We start from the raw sequence: 24,866 nt of genomic DNA on the forward strand, positions 1-24,866 counted from the left end.
TGAATGTATTAACCCTTGCTAGATACAATTTGCATGTACCTGTCTACCGTACATTTTCCGTTACGCGTTTGAGCAGTGTAAATTTATTAATTTTAACACGTAAACTTAGCAAACTTTTACATGATCTTGAAATTATAAGCTAGCTGTGTTACGCAGTTAACCCGATAGGCTTATGTTTTCCTTGCCCCAGAAATTTCTCCGCTTTCCAAGCAAAGTCCATATCCTTTCCTTATCAGCCGATTTGCCTGAGACCTCTAGACATTAGAGCACACATGATCAGCTTTGCATTTACGATAATCTCTTGCTTAGGCAAGGAGATTCTGCCTATTCAACATATGTGCATACTCCTGTATAAGAAATCATCAACAACAACAACAATACGTGCTCAGAAGCCTGTGTCTAGACAAGACAACTCCCCCCCTCCCACTCCACCCACAAGTACCCGGGTTCGATCCCGGGCGCTGGCGAGAAACAATGGGCAGAGTTTCTTTCACCCTATGCCCCCGTTACCTAGCAGTAAAATAGGTACCTGGGTGTTAGTCAGTTGTCACGGGCTGCTTCCTGGGGGTGGAGGCCTGGTCGAGGACCGGGCCGCGAGGACACTAAAGCCCCGAAATCATTTCAAGATAACCCGAGATACCTGGACACCTATCTGGGGCCCAGCGCCACTCACCAGTCGACCAGCCTTAACTGCTGCGGGTGATAGTTACCTGCCCATCAGCGCCATCTACACTAAGCCTGGCCCCCCTATGTAAGCAGCTCACCTCTGGCCAGTCTTCAGAATACGTTTCGTGCTCTCAAGCAGTAACATGTACTATAGCCTTCCCAGGAAACAGTAGATGCATACACCTTATTGTATATTGTATTAATTTGCACCTTTCTTTGCCATTAACGTAACTGTCACATGTTCGTATTTAATTTGTATTGCATATTGCCAAGTAGAATATGGGAATTGTTTTAATTGTTGTTGGAGTCATTTGTTGTATTAAGTATTTAGTTTTTCATTCTTTTGGAATTTATCCCACAGCTCTCACATCGTATAGAGGTCAGAGGCAGTGTTATTTACTTTATATTACTTTTTTATTTTATGTGACTGGCATATCAACACATCATATGTACTAGGGTACATTCATTCCATTTGTTAACTATTTTAACTGGAAAACTTTTTTTGATGTCTATGGCTCATTTGGTACACAGTTTGCACCTGTGTTAGTCTTATCTTTTTCTACCCTTTCAATTCCCGAGAATTGTGTGGTCTTTTGTGTCTTTCCTAAATCTTTTCTTCCAGCAAAGTGAGGCTCAATTCATGTAATCCATCTTCGTAGTTCTGGGACTAGTCTGGTGGTATACCCTTGGACCTTCAACTTTGTCTTGTGTTTGACTAGATACAGGTTCCTTTGGTCGGACTTACAAGATTTAAGTCCTAATCACTCTCAGATTTTAGTTGTGTCATGAGTGTGGCTCTATCATAGTTTTTAACAAATTCTTGGCTATCGCTCATGTGCAGTGAAAGCTATATTCCAGGAAATTGAGTCGCTAAATAGTTTATCAGCCGATTACGCTGAAGGCAGGGTCTGGCACTCGCCTCCCTTCCGGACACCAAGTACAGTTAAAGCCTCATTAAACTTTGCAGGATTAATGATTTTTAGCGTCATGGATAAGAGGGAGTGTCCCCTTCCACCCTTAAAGGGAGGCCCAATCCTAAATATCAATCTATTTCACATTCACAGACCGTGTTCTGCCCAGAGTCCAGACGTTAGTATTAGTTGAAATAGTGAATTCAGATATTGACATTATGGTGAGAATACAAGGGAAAAAATGGAGAAAGGAAAATGAAACACAGGTAGAGGGCTGAAAGGGAACTCAAGGGAAAGCGCGAAGCCATTACGACTACATAGCACTTGGAAGGGATCAGGACAAGGATTTGGGATGGGAGGAAGACAGTGCCCAACACTTGGACGATCAGGGATTGAATGGTGACCTGCATGAAGCGAGACCGTCGCTCTACCTTTAGGCCATATGGATCGACAGAAGAGAAAGAACAGAAGTTTGAAATCTTAGAAACCCTGGGTAAATATTACAAAATAAGTTAAAAACAGAAATCACAACAGCGTGATGCATCAAATGAACAAATCCACAAGGGCTGTGGCCAGGGTTCGAACCTACGTCCAAGAGGATCCCATTTTTTTTTTTTTTAAGTATCGGGGAAAAGTGCCAAGCCATTACGACTTTATAGCACCGGGAAGAGGTAAGGATGAGGATTTGGGACGTACGGGACGGGGGGGGGAATTGATTACACGAACCTTCAAATCTAGGCATCCCATCACAATGCTCATACTATTTGGATCTCCTGTGATTTCCTATCTAATGCTGCTCAATACTCACTTCCCCCTTCAGTGCAAGAGAGATTCCTAAAATTGACTTTGAATACAGAGAATATGTACAAACCACATGCACATAAAGCACCCATGGTTAACTACAGTATTGGGATTGTCTAATGTACTCTAGATAGGAGACGAGAAATACACAAAATAATATACAGTACATGGAAAATACTGGAGGGCTAAGTGCCAAATTTGCAGCAAAACATACTGTAGTGAACAACATGTTAGTAAATGCAGAAGAGCCAGTGAAGAACAGATGTGCCATAGGCAGGAGAACACTATGAACATCAAAGGTCCATGGTTGTTCAATATCCTCCCAAAAAGTATTAAGAAATAATGCTGGAACAAAAGTGGAATTCAAGAAAAAACTGAACAGTTTTCTGCAGAAAGGACCAGATCAATTATGCTGTAGTGAATATATGGGCCTGAGGGCCACTCAAACAGCCTGTTGAACCAAGTTCTCAAGCCTGGCCCAGGCTTGGGAAGTAGAACTCTGAACTTCATCCAAGTACAATCCAGGTAGGATTCCTGTTTGGGTCAAAGCTATCCTAGGTGATGGGTGTTTTAGCTTGTACACTGCCACAGCTGGCAAGAGGGAAGCAGGAGCCATCCATACCTGCCAGAAAAGTGGGCCTCATTATGAACCAACACCAAAGGGAATGTCTGATGGGGTGGGGTAAACAGCTTTGCACTTTCGAAACATCACAAGGGTGAAATTGACAGCAAATAGGTTGGTAGGATCGAAGGTACAAGTCCACAATACACTAATTCCCAAATGCAAAATAAGATGCAACACTTTAGGTATACCTGCTAACTATTTTTGGTGAAGGAAGGAACGAGAAACAGCACTTGTTACAAGCATCAAGGAAGATACAAGTACTGTATTGGAGAGCTGGTCACACTGGGCAAGTTGTGCTACTGCCACAGAAGTGGCTGGGAAGGTGGGGACAATTGCCTACCATTTAGGTAAAAGACAATGCATTTAATGTCTGGAGAAGGAAAAGAGGGGGTTGGGGTGTCAGCATAGTACTCGCTTGCACACTGCTCAGCGTTTTTCATCTATCGTGAAGCAAGTCTGTGCCTACTATTGAGAATCTAGACAAGAGTTAACATTTAAAATAAAGCTATGGTTTACTTTAATTGAAGCAAAGCTTCCCCTTTAATGGGAAGGAACCAAGCAATTCACTTACCCAATTCGTCTACACACAACCAGGTGGAGAAACTATTTTGGACAGTTACCAGTCATCCAAACAGGCCAAAGGTAAACCGAAATCAAATAAACAGCACAAAAATGCCTCCCTTGCAGCAGCTCTTTAGAGGGTCTCTATACAAAATTACCTTAAAGGTACAATGCATAAGTGAACAAGGTATAACAAATTGGCTTCAATAAGGTAAGTAGTTACACAAGTATCCTGCTCTGAAGTCTCATTTATATATAACACTATACATTCCTGCCCTAGCACACTAAGGACAATGACTTATTTAACAATCCTACTTTCACTTGATACGCCAAATGCATGGAAATATTACAAATAATGGGACATTCTTCTGAAAGTTAAATTGTACTCTAAGATGCATAAATGCCGATATATATTCTCAATTGTATCAGTATATATTAAAGACAAATTAATATATTTATCTTTATTTCAATACAATAATCAGTACACTTTACAGAGGCTTGTGCGAAACCAATGACATTTAATATGACAAGAAGCAAACTAACAAAATATACAATACTCATCTTGGACAATGCACAGAATATACCTAATAGGAATTTTGTTTTATTTCAATGTCTTAATAAAAATCATTAAAAACTGATTATATAAATAAATAATGCCTGGGGGATAAATTCTTTATATATTCAGAATAATTTTCCAGCACTAATATGGAATGGAGAAGTTTGGGATAAAGGCACTTTTTTAACATCAGCAGCAGCATCACTTTTGTTGCCTTTTCTCCACACTGATCACATCCATTTCCCCAACCAGTGACAAAGCTTCACACTGGTAATCATATATATATTGTATATAATCATATAATATATAATTATATTATATATATAATTACATTTATAGAATTATATATATATATATATTATGTATAAATTATAATATATATAATTGTGTGTGTAAATGGGTGCCATTATTAGACTAAACACAAGCCAGGGTAGGTGGGGGAGGGAAGGGATCCAAAGTACAACAGTTCACAAGCAGTGGTAATACCGGAATGCAACACAGGAGAACTAGCACCTCAGGAATATCTGCCAGCTATTTACAAGTTTTTATTACAGTACTTTCAACTTAAAGCTCTATTTCGTTTCTGCAAATCTTACCGTGCAATCCAGTTTGGAAACTTGCTTAAACTGCATCTTGTCTATAATTATGGACATCATGCACTTAAGCAAAATAAATTTCTGAATCATCTTAAATCAGTAACTGAATAACTTTTTTTTTGCAATCTTAACTAAAAGTGAAAAGTAACTAATATTCTTTCACTATATGCAAGATAAATCCTTACCACTTTTTTTTTATAATCAAGTACTGTACATTTATTAGTGAAGCAAGAATATCAGCTCCTAACATTAGCAGTAAGGTGACTATACACAAGCTAGGATCCAAACATATCCATACTTTTCCACCATCAGCCCGACTATTCATTGTCACTGGAAAAATCAGACTAGTACACCAACTAGGTAAAATTGGACACTCTTGGACCCCAAGACTGAAAATGCAAAAGTTTAAAATGGTAACAATATAATATTTCATTCTATGCATTTTCCTTAGTCACCATCTCAATGATCTCCATTCACTATCACTTCGGTTGTGTCTGTGGTGGTTACCACCTGTTCAGAGGTGGTCATAGTGAGCGAGCTCTGAGTGAATACCTTCTCCGTTGAGGCTTGCATTATATCTTCCACCGCACACTTATCAATCACCTCCACACTAGTTTCTTCATCGGCAATCTTGTTTTCCCCATTTACAACAGGCTGAATGGCTCCTATGACTTCTGCCTTATCAGTTTTTTCAGAAACTACCTTCTCTCCTGTGGTTGTAGTTTTGGTTTTGCTGACCATAGTTCTCTTCGTGGCAACACCTGCAATTGAGAATATACTTCAATTATACTGTACATTACACATTACACTTAATACAAGTTTACATTATGCAATTAACTACAATGATGGAAATGGGCAGTATAGTGCAGACATTCCATAATTTGTAATTCATGCATTACATGAATTTTGAATTTCACAGATAAGAACTTTAAATCAACTTGGTTTGGCAAAGATGCCAAAAAATGTTTCTGAAAATGATTACAAAGCTATAGTCTAAAATATTAACTGGCTCAAGAACCCATGGCATCTCACAGTAAAGCAAAAAATTTGAAAATGAAAGATTGGTGTGGTATATTTACACCACTAAAAGATTATGTTGTTGCAACCTTTTAAAAATAATGCTTTAGAGACAGGAGGCATAGAAGCAGTACAATCAGGATCTGCTGTCAAGTACAGTAATTATAAAAAGAGGGCACCGAGTCAGGCAAATTATGTAGCACTGCATATATTGCCAAAATACAAAAGTCACTTTAAATTCAGGATGCCAGTACATAAACAAAAGTATATGATGTGAGCTACATGAAAGAGTTGGATTTAGCGCGAATTCGGTCAAGGAACAAGTGATGGTGGGACGTTAGGATAGAAAGTACTATGATTGTCCTGAAAATCATGGCATTTTACAAGGAAATGCACGACTCGAGTTGGACACTGCAGTTCGGACAATAACTTGCAATTTCCCACTATCATAATGGTAAGTGGGCTAAAGGGAATAGGTCACATTTAGGTGTGTGCAAGTTGTTACATGTAATGCCACACCAGGTAACAGGTATCCTGTTAAAAGGGTGCTATGTATGTATATAAATCATAAATGTGAGCATGTTCATGACGAACCAATCATGGTACAGTGTTCCAAGGAATCATGCATGTTCGATAGTGATTGTGTCTTGTTACTTCATTAAAGAGGGGGTAAAAGGCACAGCTGTAATAACTATAGATGGAACCACTCCAGGTGATGAGACGAGTCACCAATGGGGAGCTTTGGGCTATTAAGACGCTGACAAGGAAGTGGAGGGGGGGGGGGGGGGACAAAAAACCCAAGGGGGTGAACCAAAGACAAAACAGGGTCTGTGCTCTTCCATCACTCATCTTTAGCTCATGTTCGAGAAGTTACTTTGTTTGCCATTCACCATTTTTCTCAAAAGATTGGGCCCTGAAGCCTAGGGAAACCACCTCTCAGGATAGGATGGGAGGCAGTGCGCTGGCTGGTGCATAAAGGGGTAGTCACCCCAAATGGTGCCCCTGCCCCCTTTTCAACAAGGAAATTGACTACACCATATTCTCTCACACTGGTGGGAAGATTTCTTCCCCAGCCCAGCCCATACAACCAACCAATCCCCATGGACAACTACTGGCAGGTGCTCAATTGACCTAAATCCTGTGCGTCTCTCCTGCATACACACTGCCTGTAGGTAATGGGGGAGAGGGGGGCCCAGGAGTTGTAGGCGAGCACTTCCTTGCCCCGACGAGGGGAGACCTTAGAGGGGGAGGATCTGCTAGTAGCTATCAATTTGCATAAAGCACGAGAAATCTGCTTTGCAAAGATAGCAATATCTGAAATTGTATTTCCTCTACTTTAATTTTCAATATATTCCGAATTCCCAGTTTGTATATAATTTGGTCTATATATATATGAACAGGCATATGTTCTATCATTTGGGGTAAAAGGCAACATACTTTATGAAGTCAACTCGCAACTTTGTGTTTAATGTTAATACTTCTCACAATACTCTTTAGCCACTAACCAATTATTACCTTCAAGTTGTTGCAATTAAGGAGTGGTAACTCGTGGAATGCAACTCAGGCCTTATCCTTTTAGCTTTGAGTCAAGGTAGCCGACATTATGCCAAGCGTTTATTGCCCATGTTAACAATACACTACAAAGCATACACTATCTTCAAATTAGAATTGTTACAATGAAGGAAATGTATTTACACAAAATTAGATATGAAATACCTGGAAAAAAATGAACCTTGTAATTCAATTGCACCTTCATAAAATTAAGACATTACACAGCAATTTTTATCTTACCAGAAGATTTTGTTGCAGAAGACTTGACCATTGTAGTAGTTTTAGCTTTGCTGGTAGTAGATGTTCCATTAACTTTAGTAGTAGTTCTGGTATTAGTAGCCAATGTAGAGCGTGCTGCTGTAGTTGAGGTTTTGCTTAAAGGTGGTTTTGTCATTCCTGGTGTAGGTCTTGGAGCAGGCTTTGCTGCTGATGTAGAAAGAATGCGATTTGTGGTATTTTTTGTTTCTTTCTCGGCAGCTGACCTAGCAGACGCCGGCATTACTTTACGAGATGCAGATGTGGTGGTGGTGGTGGTGGTGCGGGGAGCAGAAGTTGGTCGAGTAGTAGTTTTTCTAATAGTGCCGTCTGCCTCTTTGCTACTGTCTGGCTTGTCTGTACTCTTACTAGGAGCAGTGACTGGCCTCTTTGTAATCGTTCTGGTAGTTGGGGTAGGACGTGCAGGTGCAGGCTTACTTGCAGAAGCACTAGGCTTGCTTAATGAAGCTCTTGGTGCTGTTGGGGTAGGAGGTTTAGGAGTAATTTTCCTCTCTGTTTTAGTGGATAGTGACGATGTGGTGGATAACCTAGGAGTGGCAGTTCTTTGAATAGGCTTTGTCGAGGAAGGTCTTGCAGCAGTCGTCGTTGTCGTTGGCTTTGCCGTTGCAGGTTTTGTCTGGGCTGGTTTTGTAGGTGCTAGTTTAGTAGAACTGCTCTTCTCAATTGCAGGCTTGCCTGGCACAGCTGCTAGAGTTTTAGTGACAGGAGACTTCCTTTCGGCTGTCTTGGTAAGTGGAGAAGCCTTTGTAGATGGAGTTCTAGTTGGGGTAGATTTACTGGTAGGTTTAGCTGGGGTGACTTTCCCAGGAGTAGGTTTAGCAGAAGTCTTAGATGGAGTGCCTTTCACTGGTGTTTTATCAGTCTTTATGGAAGCTTTGGTCACTGCAGCATCCACCTTAGGCATTTCCAATTTTTTCTCTTCAACAGCAGGCAGAACATCTTCAACAATATCATTAATAACAGAACCAACACCAATGTCTGCAGGTGTGCCATTCACATCAACATTAACCGTCTCAGAATCAGGTTGGGATTTTGCTTCATTTTCAACTGATAGAGTTGGCAATTTAATTGCAACATCTACTTCAGGCTCGACTGGAGATTTGATTTCAACAACTGCTTCAGGCTCGACTGGAGATTTGATTTCAACAACTGCTTCAGGCTCGACTGGAGATTTGATTTCAACAACTGCTTCAGGCTCGACTGGAGATTTGATTTCAACATCTGCTTCAGGCTCAACTGGAGATTTGATTTCAACATCTGCTTCAGGCTCAACTGGAGATTTGATTTCAACATCTGCTTCAGGCTCGACTGGAGATTTGATGTCAACGTCTGCTTCAGGCTCGACTGGAGATTTGATGTCAACGTCTGCTTCGGGCTCGACTGGAGATTTGATGTCAACGTCTGCTTCAGGCTCGACTGGAGATTTGATAACATCTGCTTCAGGCTCGACTTGATCCTTAGAGGGCTCCGAAGAGTCTAGTGCCTGGCTTGTTGAAAACTGTGTGTCAGGTTCACACACAGTTTCTGCAATTTCAGGTATTTCCTCTTCTTCAGACCCCATTTCTTCTACATTTGGCTCCTCTGCCAAGCTATCAGGGTGCATTTCCATTTCACCCTCAGAAACAGGTGTATTTCCTTCTATGTAAACAGGAACTGGCACCTCTGCTACAGGTTCCACAACAGGTTCAGGAATAAAAGTAATGTCTGAAGACTGACCAAGGTCAGAGAACAACTGTGGTGAAGTAGGAGACTCCGAGACTGGGTTAGGAACAATAAACTGTACTTCTTGTTCCTTGATATCTACAGGTGATGGAGGTGCAACCACCTCAACTGTGGATTGAGCATGAACAATTTCTACTGGTGAGAGATCTGGTTCAGGTACTTTGAAGTCTCCCTCTAAAGTTCCATTGGTCACTCCCTCTAATACATTACCAAGATCTATTGGCGTTTGGAGAGATGGATCTAAGCTAGCTGGTTCTGGGGAGGAGCTCACATACACACTAAATGCACCAGATGGTTGGTCCACTGCTCCTATTAACAAATCTTGTGACTGATTAATAGCAAAGTTTTGTCCAAAGCTTTCTTCAGCAGTATTCAACTCCACAGATGTGATGTAACCTTCCACAGACCTAGGGCTTCCTGGAACATGAGGGCTAATTGAACCATGAGGACTACTAGGTTCAACATTGCTACCCACTACATCAGGAATTTTGTCGAGAGACGTTTCCATCAAGGTCGCTTTATCAGAACTTATGTCAAAGTCAAATGGCTTCTCAATACTAGTTTGAAGGAAGTCTGCAGCATTAGCCACTACAGGTGGCTGATCAGCTTCCATAGGTGAAGACTGTTCCTTTGGCTGGAACTGGAAGCTATCCATTAATTGGCTGTTCATTTCGTTCTCCGGATAATCAATTGTAAAATCTTTTGGTGTCTCTTGAGCCTGTTCTCGTACAAAGTTTCCAAACTGGTCTTCAGATTGGTCCTTCAATTCCGGAAACAGTTCCGTGGATTGTTCAACACTGTCAACCAGCTCACCCTCTGTCAGTTGCAAGTGATCCTCACTTGAGGCATTTACAATATCCTGATCAAATGTTTCAGTGATGTTTTTACTTGACTGCACAACAGCTGCAGAACTGCCATGAACCAAAACGTCTTCACTCTGAAACAAATTATGTTGTGTTAATTATGTTATGGCATGTACACAGCACATCCTCCCATTTATATAGTACTGTACTTATAGTAATGATGTGGACTATCACACACCTTCGAGTTGAGAGGCAGGACTAGAGCGCCAGAGCTCAACCCCTGCAAGCACAACTAGGTACTCATACAGTACCGACATAATGGACAATTCAAAACTAGAATTTGATGATACTGAATTTGGACAAACCAGAAAGGTTTTGTAGTTGTTGCTAATAAAACCCAACTATCCTAGGCTGGACTAATATAGTACTGTATGTGCACACACTACACTAGGAATATTTACATTTGGTTTTTACCTTTATTTTTTCTGACTATAAAGTGAATACAGTATATCAAATTCTACTAATTGTACATAACATCAATGTACGTACAATGGTCCAGTTACAAAAAAGTACAGTACTATGTGAATAAGACGATGGGTTTGTGTATAGTGCAGAATACAATTTTTTTTTTTAAGTACAGGTAAAAAATTCATTTTTATGCTTGCTAATTAACTTTTTTTGTAGATTTACTGCCACTTCCAAATTGTCAATATATGCACCAGTTCGATAATTTATATTGTCCAACGTTAAATCAAAATATTTTCTAAAGCTCAAAAATAATCCTGGCTGAACATGATCAATAGAAATTGCATTTGTTAAAACTACTGAAGGGGATAAGTACTACATAAACTATTAAATTCTCTCTACAGGCAAGATACTGTAACATGATGCAAACGCATCAAGGCTTGTGTCCCACGAGGTGATTTTTTTTTATAAATATTACAGCTCAAGAAATGAGCAATGAATGACAAGTTACAGTACCATGTTGGGAAAAATAAAATAAAAATCTAATTTATCAAATGCAAAGGGCAAAATTGCTAGGCAATCAAGTTATACAGTAGAGAAAACATCTGCACACCAAACGTGTGCAGATTATGCCTTGTTAAAAATAATTAATGAGAGAGTTTAAGTGGCAAAGCTACTTTAGTGAATTAATTCTACTTCAGACAAACCTCAAATCCAGTACTGTATTGAATTTGTCAGTTTGGAAATAAACTAAACCAAATACTTAACCACTTTCAATTCTTCACTAAGCCAAGCTATCCATGTAACATTAATAAACCTTTAACAAGGGTTTAGTACTAATTGATCTAAACCTATTAGTAAGATCAATGTAGCCATCCATTATTTTCCGTTAAACGTCCAACTATGAACAAGCTGCAATTTTTACAAATTCAATGATATTTTAGTTAGCTCATAAAAGACCATTTGGACCACATTTTAATGGCACAATAATAGGTAGGACTAATTTGTGGATGTACTCTTAACATGATAAACATTCTTAATTAATGTTTCTTACATTAACATTCTTAATTGATAGTCACCAGGCGCAGTGGTAAATCACTCGCCTGGCGCTTCGCAAGCGACTTTGCCTGGATTCATATGGCCAAGGAGGATTGACTAAGTGCCAATCCTTAACTGCAGCCTGTTCACCCAGCAATGAATGGGTACCTGGCTGTTAAACAATTTGGCGGGTTATATTTCAGGGAAAATTAGGATTAAGGACCTGCTCAAAATGCTATGCGTGCTAGTGGCTTTACAAGAATGTAATTTTTTATTTACTTATGAGTTTCCACTCATTTGTCATCTAGTAGAGGTCCATAACTGGCAATTTTATACGGTTATATTTTAATGTGAAGAATTATCCATTAAAAAATCTTTTAATGAGATTTTTTATTTGTATTCCATTAGTCTGGTGCAAAAAATAAAAAAGGGGTCACTAATTGCATTTTACTTTTACACTGCAGTACTGTAGCCTTCCTCAAGTGCCTTCTGTGCAAACTTTCAGTGTCCTTTCAAATTATAAGAAAGCAGTACGTTTCAGATTTTGTACATTACAGCAGAATTGCTTCGTTTCTTGCAGGAATTTGTACTTTTGGACAGTTCCTCAAAATCTGAGGAAGTTCCTCAAAATTACGCGACCGCAAATCCTCACGTAATTTTGCTAGTCATTTACTTTCTCCCTGATAATGCCATTACTGATATTCAAATTATACATACTGTACTGAGCAACCCTTCCTGATACTGTTGCTACTTTGTTTGGTCATACAAGTTTGTTTTTATTTCTATGGGTATTGAATATCAATAAGACTGCAATTAAAGAATCATAGCAAGATATTGCCATGACCTCTGTATGTAAATTATATGGCTGTCTGTACAGATCTATAAAAATAAAACTGAGCATCATCCAGCCTTAGGCATGAAGGCAGTATAAACCCCAGGCCAATGGCATTATCTTGTACTAAGTAAATGATCAATACTGTCCAGTTATGGGGTCACATTCTGATCCACCTTAAATGAAGAATTAAAAATAATACATTCTTCTCTTCACAATTGACTTGACAACGGTCCAGGACGGACCAAAACATCGTCTTCACATTCTAGCGTGTGGTTTGGTCAACAAAGCCCCACAATGTAAGAAAAATACTGTAGAGAAGGCAAAGGGGTTTGCTGCCATGAAAAATACCCCTGCAATGGAAGGTTACTCAGTCAACCGATTCATTCAATGATAAGGTCTTAAAACGAATGATACAAATATTTTAAATGCGTTATACCTGTGGCCGTGTCTGGGGTTCCATATGAAAGTAAGACCACCCCTCTTCGTCGTCCTCTTCCTCCTCTACGTCCCCAGATTCACAAACTCCGTCTGGAATGCTGTCAAGTTCAGCCAATGCTGCATCAACTGCAACAAAGCAAAATTTTATAAATTAAAACATTAAATAGTCACTCAGCAATGCACATCTAATCTTTCATGTGTTGATCATGTAGCACAATGCAGTGTGTCAAAAGATTGACATCTTTCATCAATGCTTAAATGCTAATGTGGTGGTTCTAATGGCTATAGTGTCTCCTGCAGTCGCGTAAGACCACAATACTATGCAGACAAAATATACATAGTGGAGACTTCAACTGCATGTACGTATCTGTAGGAGGATTTATTTGCCAGAAGGAATGCTGAACACAGCTCAGGCAAAATTATGGAGTAGATAGACTAACTATTTTCCATGTTTTTTAGTACTGTATAGAGCTACTATTTCACACTATTTTACATCCAAGATTAAAATTTTGATACGTAGTGAACACACGAGCACAGTAGGCCATTCAGTAAGTAGTCTGAAGAAAAAGCAAGTCAGTTCTGTATCAAGTTTAGCAGCAACTGCCTTTACCTAGGAGGGACCAGGATTCCCAGTTTAGCAAGCCCAAGAAGGCACACCTAAGTTATTGGGACAGTCTAAGCTCTCAAAATGTACTCTGGAAAGGAGATGAGAGGTATCAATATACAAGGTTAGACACCGGAGGGCCAGGTCCCAAATTTGCACAGTAGAACATACTGGAGCAAAAGATAGGAAAGGAAGTGCAGAATAGACCAAGTGAGTTGAGATATCAGAGGCACAATTGGAGAGCACAGTCTGAACTTAGATCCACAGCTGTTCAATAACCTCCCAGCAAGCATAAGAAATATTGCCAGAACCAAGGTGGAAGTCTTCAAAAATTTCTTAAGTTCTTGCAAGTGCCAGATCAACCAGGTTGTAGTGGATATGTGGGCCACTCCAAGCAACAGCCTGCTGGACCAAGTTATCACAAGTCAAGCCAGGCCTCAGGCTGGGCTCGAGGAATAGAACTTGAAACCCTCTCCAGGTATGCACACCTCAATAGCTTTGTAGACCACTTAACTGGATAAGTGCGACAGTCTTATGTTTCATAAAGGAGAAGGGCTCGCTTACATTTGTCATGTTTAGTATTCCAGTGAGAACTAACTGTCCTCAGTGAACCTCTCCAGAGACAAAAAGGGCGTTATCATATCAGATAATACAAGCCGTGACTAATACAAGTCACTGCTTCGTATCATCCTTTGCAGATGACAAATAACAGCATGACTTTTTCCAACTTGCAAACTAACACAGCCACTCCAGGTACAGCTCCACGTTTTGTTGCCGTTTACTCAAAGTGGTGATTACTGGACATGAATCAAATATTTAAATTTGAATATAAAAATAATCAAATATATAAATTACTTAAATTTAGTAACAAGACAAACAACCAGCAGACTTTACTATGACAAACCAGAAAGCAGACAACTCAAGACCAGGCCATGCAAAAGATGGATTGCCAGCACACACTGCTAACTGTAGTCAGAGTACACTAGCTCGTCTAACATCCACTTCTGCAATAGTACACTATTTAGTTTGAAAGCAATTATGGAGGTCATGTGGAACCAAGATCCATAATTTGTAACTTATTTTGAAAACCTTTAACTTACTAGCCAGCCCGCCCCACCTTACTATCCCAAGGAATGACCAATCTCCACACCAACCCTTATACACCTACATTTAATACAGAACATTTTTTACGGGGCTATTCATGCCCGTGCCACCTCTTGGGTGGCTTAATCTTCAATCATCAATTAATCACACAACATTTACTGTAGTAACACCAACCGCGTGTCAGACGGGAGAGCTGGTCTTAGTGGACATCTTTTACCAGAAAAATCAACGTGTCAATCCATTCTATCTTTTATAAAATAAAGATTCTTAAGCCGCCAGTAACACCAATCAGGTGAATGAACCATCAAATATATGAACCAAGTTGCTGTCAAAGAGAAATATAAATTGGCACATGACATTGTTAAAGTGATTTAGAAGTTGCATCGATTTGTTCAAAATTTATATTACTTTGAACTGCGTCTACTGAAACGGGACAAGTGACTAATGATAAAGATGATATAGATAAGAATTCCACCGTTACCGAGGCAGTAAGCCCCAGATAATGCGGTGAGCCACCGTTGTTCAAGAGACCCGGGAAGTGCCGGTGCAGAAGGAAAATGGCGGGGAGGCTGTTCAACATATATACGCAGGAGTGGAGGGGACACCCCGCCACCAGTTTACACACACACACACTTGCCTGTGGCTGGCCAGTAGCGTGGGCCTAATCCACCACACCACCACCTGGTCTGCGTTCACTAATATCCAAATAATATACTTGCAACTTAACTTGACACTTGACAGTACTCTAGATACACTTACAGTGGCTAATTATCAACTATCCACACTTCCCTTAAGTTCACCACTTAACTACCAGTTACAAGTATACACCTCGCACTTTATATAACCATTTATTACTCTATTACGTAAACTAAAATTAAAAAATACAAAAAAAGCGCGGCAAATGTGTGTGAGAGGCGCCGCCAACACCGCACCGCTGCCAGCCCGCTACTGCCGCCCGCCCCTGTACGACAACCCACCCTTACCCGGGAATGTAACACCTGTGCTGCCAAACGCACGACGTCAATTTAAGGGATACTTCCATTGCAAATTTATTTTAAATTCATTCGATGCTATTTCTGAACTAATTTCGATCAATTGTGAAAGCAAAATGGTTTAAAATAACTGTTCAGCTTGGGCAACACTAATTTGCAAACTGCCAATTACAGCAGTAACCATCCAACATGAAACTAGTAGTTTCTGTGTACACGAGGATTCTATACAACTTAAATTAACAATCATACATTGTCAACTTCATTGTAAACACACAATCAGACGAGTCCAAACATTTTCTGAACCTTTGACACATTTTCAACTTTTTAAAGTGTCCTTATCCATGAGGGATAAGTTTAGTTAACATCCTGCCGAGTTACTTAAAATACTTTCTAATCTTTTTGTTGTAGCAGAATAGTATATCCATCCTATTCCTGTAGTGCAGGAAGCCAGCTGGCAGCCACAGCCTGCTAGACCACAGGTACAATACCATATCTGCAATTATTCACCATTCCATTATACTGTCAGAGGGACAGAACGCCTCTGTATATATTGCAGTCCCCTGCAAGGTCAAACTACTGACCTTCCCCACGATGCAACCCACAACAGTTGCCTAACTCCTGGGTAGCTGCAACTGCTGCTGATGCTAGCAGCAGCCCACAGGCGCACTCCTGCAGGAATGCGAGTTCTCTAATCTTTGGTGATTTAAGTGATTTCTTATCTTCATTCAATAAGCTGTATTTCGAGTGCTTTGAAGCGGTGGGTATTAGCTTTACTGCACGTGAGTGTGCGTGCAGCACAAGAGCGGCGTGCCTTATAGTGCGGGTATCTGGCTTTCATTGAAATGTGATGCGAGCAGCGCAGTTGTTCCCTATGAGCAACACTGATGCCAGGAGTATCATTCCTTGTGTGGCATCCCGTTACGCGTGCCTCCACGCGCTCAGTAATTAATAATTATTGGACGATATGGGACGACCATGTGCTCATTAATAACAACTAATGAGCACATTGTGTAGATTAAGAGTCACAATAACGTGGCTGAAAAAGCACATGGTCGTCCTATATCTTTGAAGAAAGACCTTTCACATGTTGCCCGTCTAAAATGATCAGAACGTCTTGTCTTTCGTCCATTTTAAATTATTCAACTGGTGGACTAAAGTCAAAGACCAAAAGATAAATATGCTAGAAAGTTAGCTAGTGACAAATCTGTAGTCCAAGATGCAAAAGCTCAAGCAGGTGTTAATGTTGATATTATTAAGGGTAGTGGAGAAAGGGTACGGATTGATCAAGTCGCTTCGTCGTACCTTAGGTCTAGAATTACTGTGGTGGAAGAATTCTAGACTCCAGTTTAGCTGTGTGACGCGGTCTGGACTATGCTAGTCTGTTGAATGTGTCAGGTGTGGGGCCCTAACTGTACACCCTGTTAGCTTCCTGGGAAAGGTATTATGACAACTAAGAGCAATGTTTATGGCAGGGTAGTGACGAGAAGAGTTTGTGTGATAACTGATACGTCTGTGGTGAACAAGGTTCCATGAACAAGTGGCTCAAATATCTTCATTAGTGTGGAAACGACACGTGACAGCTAAGGTGTACAGGGACTCCGCGGACAGGAAAAAGCCTTTAAGAAGTTAACAGAACGATTTTGTTAAGTTCCGATTATCCTCCTGGACGGGTTCACCGTCAATACAGCAGCCCATTCTCAGATGACCGTCTACCTTGTGGCCGGGACGTTTTGGGCAGTAATATGAAATGGACAAATTCCCTGAAACACACGTGTTTTGTCTAGTCACTCCAGCCACAGTATTTGTGTATTTCAAATCTTTATCGAGAAGAGGACGGCTTTAACATGCGAGGCGAGTTCGGGATAGGGGGAGGAACTTGACATTACCAAGTCATATTCACATTATCGATGCAACACCACTAAACACAGCAGCCAAAGGAATGAAACGGCACGTGCAAGAATGCGAGTAACTCTGTGAAAGTGAGGGAGAGGGACCTCTCGAGCGCCACACACACACACACACACACACCAGTAAGGTCCCGGGGTTACTATGCGACGAAGACAGGGCGGCGCCTTGCGCCCAGCCTGTAGTGTAGGCAGCGTGGAGGAGGAGACGACCAGTGATGCTAGCGATATGCCTCTGTGCTGCCCACGCCTCGCCACACATGGCAAGGAAACACAGTTAACATACAAACCTAACATACTAGTTTATTCTTTTTCTTCACAACTTCAAGTGACAAATTTAAGGCCAATAAATTCTGTTTGGGTGTATCCCAATCCTCAACTATTCTCACTATTTAAAGATATCCAAGCTTGGGATATTTAAAACCTACAGGTGGAGTGTTAAACCGTTTTATGAATGCAGATCACACCAGCCTTCAACCCACTAACATTCCAATGTCCAGAGTGTAGACTTCTGAGCACTAAACAGTTCTCGTACAATTCTCATAGTTACTGATCAAGACATTCCCAGGCAGTCATCTCATGGTGTAACTTACTGTAACGAGTGAAGAAGAGAATATTACCGTTTACTGTAACGTGTACAAGGTGTAACAGCACACACTTTTATATTTTGTGTATACAACATAATGAAAACATGCTGTACAAGTTGAATTTTCTCCATACTTTGTCCTACTTTAATGAAGTTTGAGTCCTCGGCATTTGTCAATATTTTCCGAAGCCCAGTCAACGGGAAGCATTAACTTACTAAGAGTAGTCCATCAAATATATTCAGACACGAACAAAGAATTGTTCCAGACTATACATAAGTGAAATATTTTAAGACCCAGACTAGCAAGGAGACCTCATCTCGCCAAACAAAACTACACAGGAATTAGTCCAGGATTCTTCCACCTCAGAGGTACGACGAACACTCAAACCACACACCACGGAGAGAGAAATGAGAACCTCATTAAAAATACCCGGAACCAATTGGTCAATCGTGCCAAACAATAAATTAGAGGGCAGGAGGAGCAGCAAGGCCCCCGGGTCAGACTAGCTGACACGCACACCACAGCAACATGATATAATGGTAATTAAAAACGCAAATGAACCGAAGGTACAAAATAACTTTTTAATTGTAAGACTAAACCATACTCTATTCGCACTCTTGGTTCATCTTCTGGAGGCCACGTCCTTTATAACTCTCGCACCACTAAACAGTCGATTGATTTATAAAGATTAAGCCACCCAAAAGGTGGCACGGGCATGAATAGCCCGTAACTAAATCATTAATCACCAGTTTATATTTGCGTCGGGTTGTGGTGGTGGACACGTCGTACGCCAGCCAACGCCTACCTGCTCCTACTCCACTCCCTACCAACACAACATCCTTCAACTAAAAATTAACAATGTTAACACACATTACTATAAAAATAACTTACTAATTGTGTGTGGATATAACAATCGCTATTTTGGTAAATTGTTAATATAAAACGTCTTTGAGGTTGCTCAGCATCTTAATTTTAATCACTTGTGAATTAGAATGTTAATCTGAACAGATATCACGAGATTGTCATGATGGCAACACCGAAATCCCCAGGACAGACGCCACCATGGCGGTAATAACACAACAAACCACGTTTAGCCCGAGTAATGCAGCGTGAAAAACTGTATGGCAGTACCCCCTACATCTTGATAACGTGACGTCCAGCACTAGTCAAACACTCATCATCATCTTCCTCCCCCACGCCGTGTAAAAGTTCCCCTAATGACACCGTAAATCAATATTTGATGTCCCCCAGTTGTTGACGGCCTCAATACCATTATTCTCTAATTGCACTCTTGCAATATCACACAAGACGCCTCGACGGGTATACTACTCTCGTGAAAACAGAATCCAAACATCAGCAAGTACCGGGTAATGCAAGTGGATGAAGCAGCAGGGTGTTGGAGCCAGCCAGGAGGCGGAGGCACTGGGGACGGCTGGCCGGGGCAGGACCAGACTAGACAATGGGCTGGAGACGGACAGCGACGAGCAGCACTGAACGACGCTGCGCACCCATGTTCCCATTTTCGTTCTAACTTGCAGGCGATGAGTCACAATAACGTGGCTAAAGTATGATAAGACCACACTAGAATGTAAAGGAACGACGACGTTTCGGTTCGTCCTGGACCATTCTCATCGACTTGAGAATGGTCCAGGACGGACCGAAACGTCGTCGTCCCTTTACATTCTAGTGTGTGGTCTTGTCATCGTTCTAACTTTACAGCGTTCAACAGAGAACTTGATAAACACCTCCCAAAGGATACCTGATCTACAGGGCTGTGAGTCTCACGTTAGGCTAAGAGCAGCCTCGTCCAATAGCCTGGTTGACCAAATCAACAACCAGGAGACCTGGTCAGAGCGAGCAGCAGGGAAGAGCCTGCACCACCTCACGGGCTGCTTCCTGGGGGTGGAGGCCTGGTCTAGGACCGGGCCGCGGGGACACTAAAGCCCCGAAATCAACTCAAGATAACCTCCCGTCAGGGTGGCGCCGCCACACACACACTGGACACTTCCCTCTCCTACCGCTAATACTCGTACCTGCACCCGTGCCAAAGCTGACCAGTCAACTGGTGGTGGGGAGGCCTGAGTGCCAGGGAAGGTCCAGCACCAGAGGATCAATATCATCCATGACCACGCACCGCCCCACTCTGAAGGGAACCACCACCACTCCGCCTTCCTTCACCCTTTCCCGCCATATAAAGCGCCCTTTCCCGCCACATAAAGCGCCCTTTCCCGCTACATAAAGTGCCCTTTCCCGCCATATAAAGCGCCATTTCCCGCCATATAAAGTCGAGCAAAACATTTCGGTGTACAAGATACTGTTACAAATCAAACCTTTTATATGACCAGACACACACCTGTCATTCCAACACAAAACTGAAGCCACTACTGTACCGAGATCAACAACACACTGAACACTCCCAACTCTTCATCAGTGTATATCAAATCTTTTTCATGAAAAAATACGCTGTTGATTTGGTAGATTAGTTAGGGGTAGGTAGCGCCCCGTGGCACCTTTGCTTTCACTTTTTTATTAGTACATGGTCATTTATACCATAGGAGAAATACTGCAATATTTATAGTTTATATAATTTGGGGAAATTTGTATCGTCTCATAACATACATTGTACAAAATGCCTTTCGTGTCTTTCCTTTCAAAACTGCAATGTTTTAACCGAATATGTAAATATATACTTTATATTCACATAAAATATGTAGCACAAACTCAATTAGTACTAATTTTTCCCCGAGTCGCTTCAAAATGTTGATTACAAACGTCAAGAAATCCTATTTACTACAATTACCGCACAAAAAAGTTTTAACAGTAATCTAACAAATTTCAACTTTAATGAAGATGACAAAAAAGCAGCATGAAAATCACTTCTGTAGAAGACATTGCAAACTGATATTAATAAAGTTTTCAATTAGGCAGCGGAAAATAACGCGATGTTCAATAATGATAAATTTCAGGTATGGAAAAAATAAAGGCAAACTAAAAACTGTACAAGGTATAAGAATCAAATCGATCTCCCCGTAGTAGGAAAGCAACGTGTAGATTCTGAAAATAATATCTGACGTACAGGGAGCATAACCAAGCAGGCATAGCGTCCACTGGATAAACGCAGAGATGAATTACGAGAACCTTCTAATCCAGGGATCCAATCGCAATACTCGAACCAGTCAAATAACTTTAATACTGTTCGATGCTCTCTTCCTCCTTTACCGAAGTAGAGACTGCTGAAACACAAGGCAGAGAGAACGTATACAGCATGCACATACACGATAAAGTATCTAAAGTCTTGGGTCCGTCTCAACGCTTTCAAAATGCTTAGGAAAGGAGACGCGGGAGGTATTATATAATATATACGTGGTGGGTGAGCAGCTCTGCCTCCCTCCTGCTCCGCTAACATCCAGGCGGCGCGCGGTCACCCCTCCCACCGCCCGCCCCTTCCCGCCAAGTACCCGAACAAGAACTAATTGTATGCGCCACCGCTCGTCACACCTGAGCTTCCCTAATGCCATATTCATTTTCTTGACAATTCGGTACACATTTTATCAGTCTGGTAATTTTAAAGAGGATGATTAGCTTTCGAAACCCGAGAGAGCAGCAGGGGTCGCCCGCCGCACCGCTTCGACACTCAGAGCGCGGGAAAGTTCCATCTAACATTCTGGTGCATAATGCTGGGATTATAATACAATTATCGATGATGGAACTAGTCTAAATACCATACATTATCGGCTTCAGAATGCATGACAAAACAGAAGAGTTAATTACAGCATACGAGCTTTAAGGAGAAATTTATTAATGCCTGTGAAGACTCATTCACTTTTTTTTTTTTTGGGGGGGGGGGGGGGGAGTAAAGAGGAAGGAGAGGCATAGGTGAAGGGAAGTTTAGAAGTGGGAAATACAGCGAGTTATGAAAGCAGGCGGACTGTCCACCTTGCTGACCAAAACACGGATCACCCCCCCCCCTTCCCATACACACACAGGTAAGGTGCTACAGTAGATAAGGAAGTATCTAAGTAGGGAGGTAGAAATAGCCTAAGCTACTCTATCCCTTTGAGATGTCTTTCTTTGTCTCGATAAACATACTTGAAGTAGCTAAGCCTCCCCGGACTAACACTATGGGCACCTGGCCTGGTAACACCGTACAGTGAGGGCGCTGGCCACCAGCAGGGCCAGGCGAGTATTCTGAGCAGTCGCCAAAAACATTAATCACTCCCCCTAGACTGAAAACAAAAAAATTGTGAACACATACCTCTTAATTAACATACACCCGGTCCACCGTGAAGGGCCTGCAGGGGGAGGTTATCTACACACACACGCTCTGAGGGAGGAGCAGTCACAGACGAGGGGGCGGGGAGGGGGGTGGGGAGGAGTGGGACCCTCCGACCCCTCACAGTGTTCAAGAGAGAACTCGATAAGCACCTCCAAAGGATACTTGATCAACCAGGCTGTGACTCATACGTCAGGCTGCGAGCACCCGCGTCAAACAGCCTGGTTGACCAGTCCAGCAACGAGGAGGCCTGGTCGACGACCGGGCCGCGGGGTCGCTGAGCCCCGGCGATAGGTAAGGTAGGTGGGGAAGTGGGGGGGGGGAGGCGGAGTGGGGGGAGAGAGGTGGAGTGGGGGGGCGGAGAGAGGTGGAGTGGGGGGGCGGAGAGAGGTGGAGTGGGGGGGCGGAGAGAGGTGGAGTGGGGGGGCGGAGAGAGGTGGAGTGGGGGGGGGGCGGAGAGAGGTGGAGTGAGGGGGGCGGGGGAGGAAAAAAGAGAGACCAACTAGAGGGGGGGATGAGAGTGGGGTTAGTGGGGGGAGGGGTCACGTGGTCTGAGGGAGGAACACCCGGTTAGACATGAGAGAAGGGGAAGGGGGGGCCCCCACCAGCCGGTCCTCACCTGGGGTCGCACAACTCCCTCCTCGTGTCAGACCAGTTCCAACACAAGGAGATAATACCTGATCAAACTCACGCAAACTGTAAAATATTTCCCGCTCAAACTCTGACCTTTACACACCGCCTCCCTGCCAGTGTTGACGGGAGAAGTGAACCAACAGTCAACTTAAGGTTAAGAGGCAGGGCCCAGGAGGCGAGGTCCACAGCCACACCATGTGTTGTGGTCCTGTGCCACTCATCAGTTACTGTACCATGTTCCATCGCCAATATCCAGATGACAGTTGTCAGTAATGTGCATTTAAATGTCTTGCAACAAATCTTCAGAATTAGAATACCCCTTAACCCTCGTCGTCGTCCCCCAACACGACTGGGAAGGCGTCACTCACTAATGGTCGACCCTCCACCACCTCTCACCTTTTTCCTCAGCAGCGCTGGCGTTTGTTCTGGCAGAGGCAGCCGTAACACTCCCAGTCATGCTTAGGCCACCCTCCACCGGTGCGGCAGACTCCACCGGTGCGGCAGACTCCACCGGTGCGGCAGACTCCACAGGTGCGGCAGACTCCACAGGTGCGGCAGACTCCACAGGTGCGGCAGACTCCACAGGTGCGCCAACGGCAGACTCCACAGGTGCGCCAACGGCAGACTCCACAGGTGCGCCAACGGCAGACTCCACAGGTGCGCCAACGGCAGACTCCACAGGTGCGCCAACGGCAGACTCCACAGGTGCGCCAACGGCAGACTCCACAGGTGCGCCAACGGCAGACTCCACAGGTGCGCCAACGGCAGACTCCACAGGTGCGCCAACGGCAGACTCCACAGGTGCGCCAACGGCAGACTCCACAGGTGCGCCAACGGCAGACTCCACAGGTGCGCCAACGGCAGACTCCACAGGTGCGCCAACGGCAGACTCCACAGGTGCGCCAACGGCAGACTCCACAGGTGCGCCAACGGCAGACTCCACAGGTGCGCCAACGGCAGACTCCACAGGTGCGCCAACGGCAGACTCCACAGGTGCGCCAACGGCAGACTCCACAGGTGCGCCAACGGCAGACTCCACAGGTGCGCCAACGGCAGACTCCACAGGTGCGCCAACGGCAGACTCCACAGGTGCGCCAACGGCAGACTCCACAGGTGCGCCAACGGCAGACTCCACAGGTGCGCCAACGGCAGACTCCACAGGTGCGCCAACGGCAGACTCCACAGGTGCGCCAACGGCAGACTCCACAGGTGCGCCAACGGCAGACTCCACAGGTGCGCCAACGGCAGACTCCACAGGTGCGCCAACGGCAGACTCCACAGGTGCGCCAACGGCAGACTCCACAGGTGCGCCAACGGCAGACTCCACAGGTGCGCCAACGGCAGACTCCACAGGTGCGCCAACGGCAGACTCCAGGCAGTCCTTATTGACCATACCTTCAACGCGCCCTTCTCCAAGGGCGACAAAGTCACTATCCTCATCTCTCGTTTCTAAATTAAACAAGTCCTTTTGCCCCTTATCCTCTACCTTCAAGACGCCGACGTCTTGTAATGCTTTAGACGAGTCCAATGTGTGCGCGTCAGAGATTGTGTCATACTTCCCGTCACTTGGTTGGCTGATGACTTTACCATTCACATCTATGTCACACACGTTGTTTACCTCATGTTCCTTAGCCAAACAATCGCTAACTATATCTTCTTGAATGTCGTTAAAGGAGTCTTTTGGATCGTTAAGCTGGAAATTAACTATGCTCTGGTTGCTTTCGTGCAGTGATTCTGTTCTGTCAACCATCTTCAGATCTTTAAAACTGTTTAGTAACATCTCCAAGTTATCGTCCATGACGGATGATTGTTCTACCGTTGGTGTTGGGTCAACAGCGCTGCACACACTGGTGGCCGCTCGTATGATATTGGCCTCGCAGACTTCAGAACTGCCATCACGGGGTTCTA

General features: G+C 43.1%; 1 protein-coding gene across 9 annotated transcripts in view; it reads right to left on the reverse strand.

Moving 5' to 3' along the window:
- Positions 1–4,010: 4,010 nt before the first annotated feature.
- The window catches only part of LOC123767324 (nucleolar protein dao-5), a 309,470-nt gene continuing 288,614 nt past the window's right edge, over positions 4,011–24,866 (reverse strand). For all 9 annotated transcript variants that reach the window (XM_069312947.1, XM_045756912.2, XM_045756913.2 and 6 more), the window contains 3 exons: positions 12,860–12,987; positions 7,525–10,219; positions 4,011–5,477 (listed from right to left, as the gene is read on the reverse strand). In XM_069312947.1, coding sequence (XP_069169048.1) covers positions 5,176–5,477; positions 7,525–10,219; positions 12,860–12,987 — 3,125 coding nt within the window. In that variant the 3' untranslated portion in view covers positions 4,011–5,175. The remainder of the gene's footprint in view (positions 5,478–7,524; positions 10,220–12,859; positions 12,988–24,866) is intronic.

The sequence above is a fragment of the Procambarus clarkii genome, chromosome 74 (assembly GCF_040958095.1).
Source record: "Procambarus clarkii isolate CNS0578487 chromosome 74, FALCON_Pclarkii_2.0, whole genome shotgun sequence".
In the NCBI taxonomy this organism is placed as follows: domain Eukaryota; kingdom Metazoa; phylum Arthropoda; class Malacostraca; order Decapoda; family Cambaridae; genus Procambarus; species Procambarus clarkii.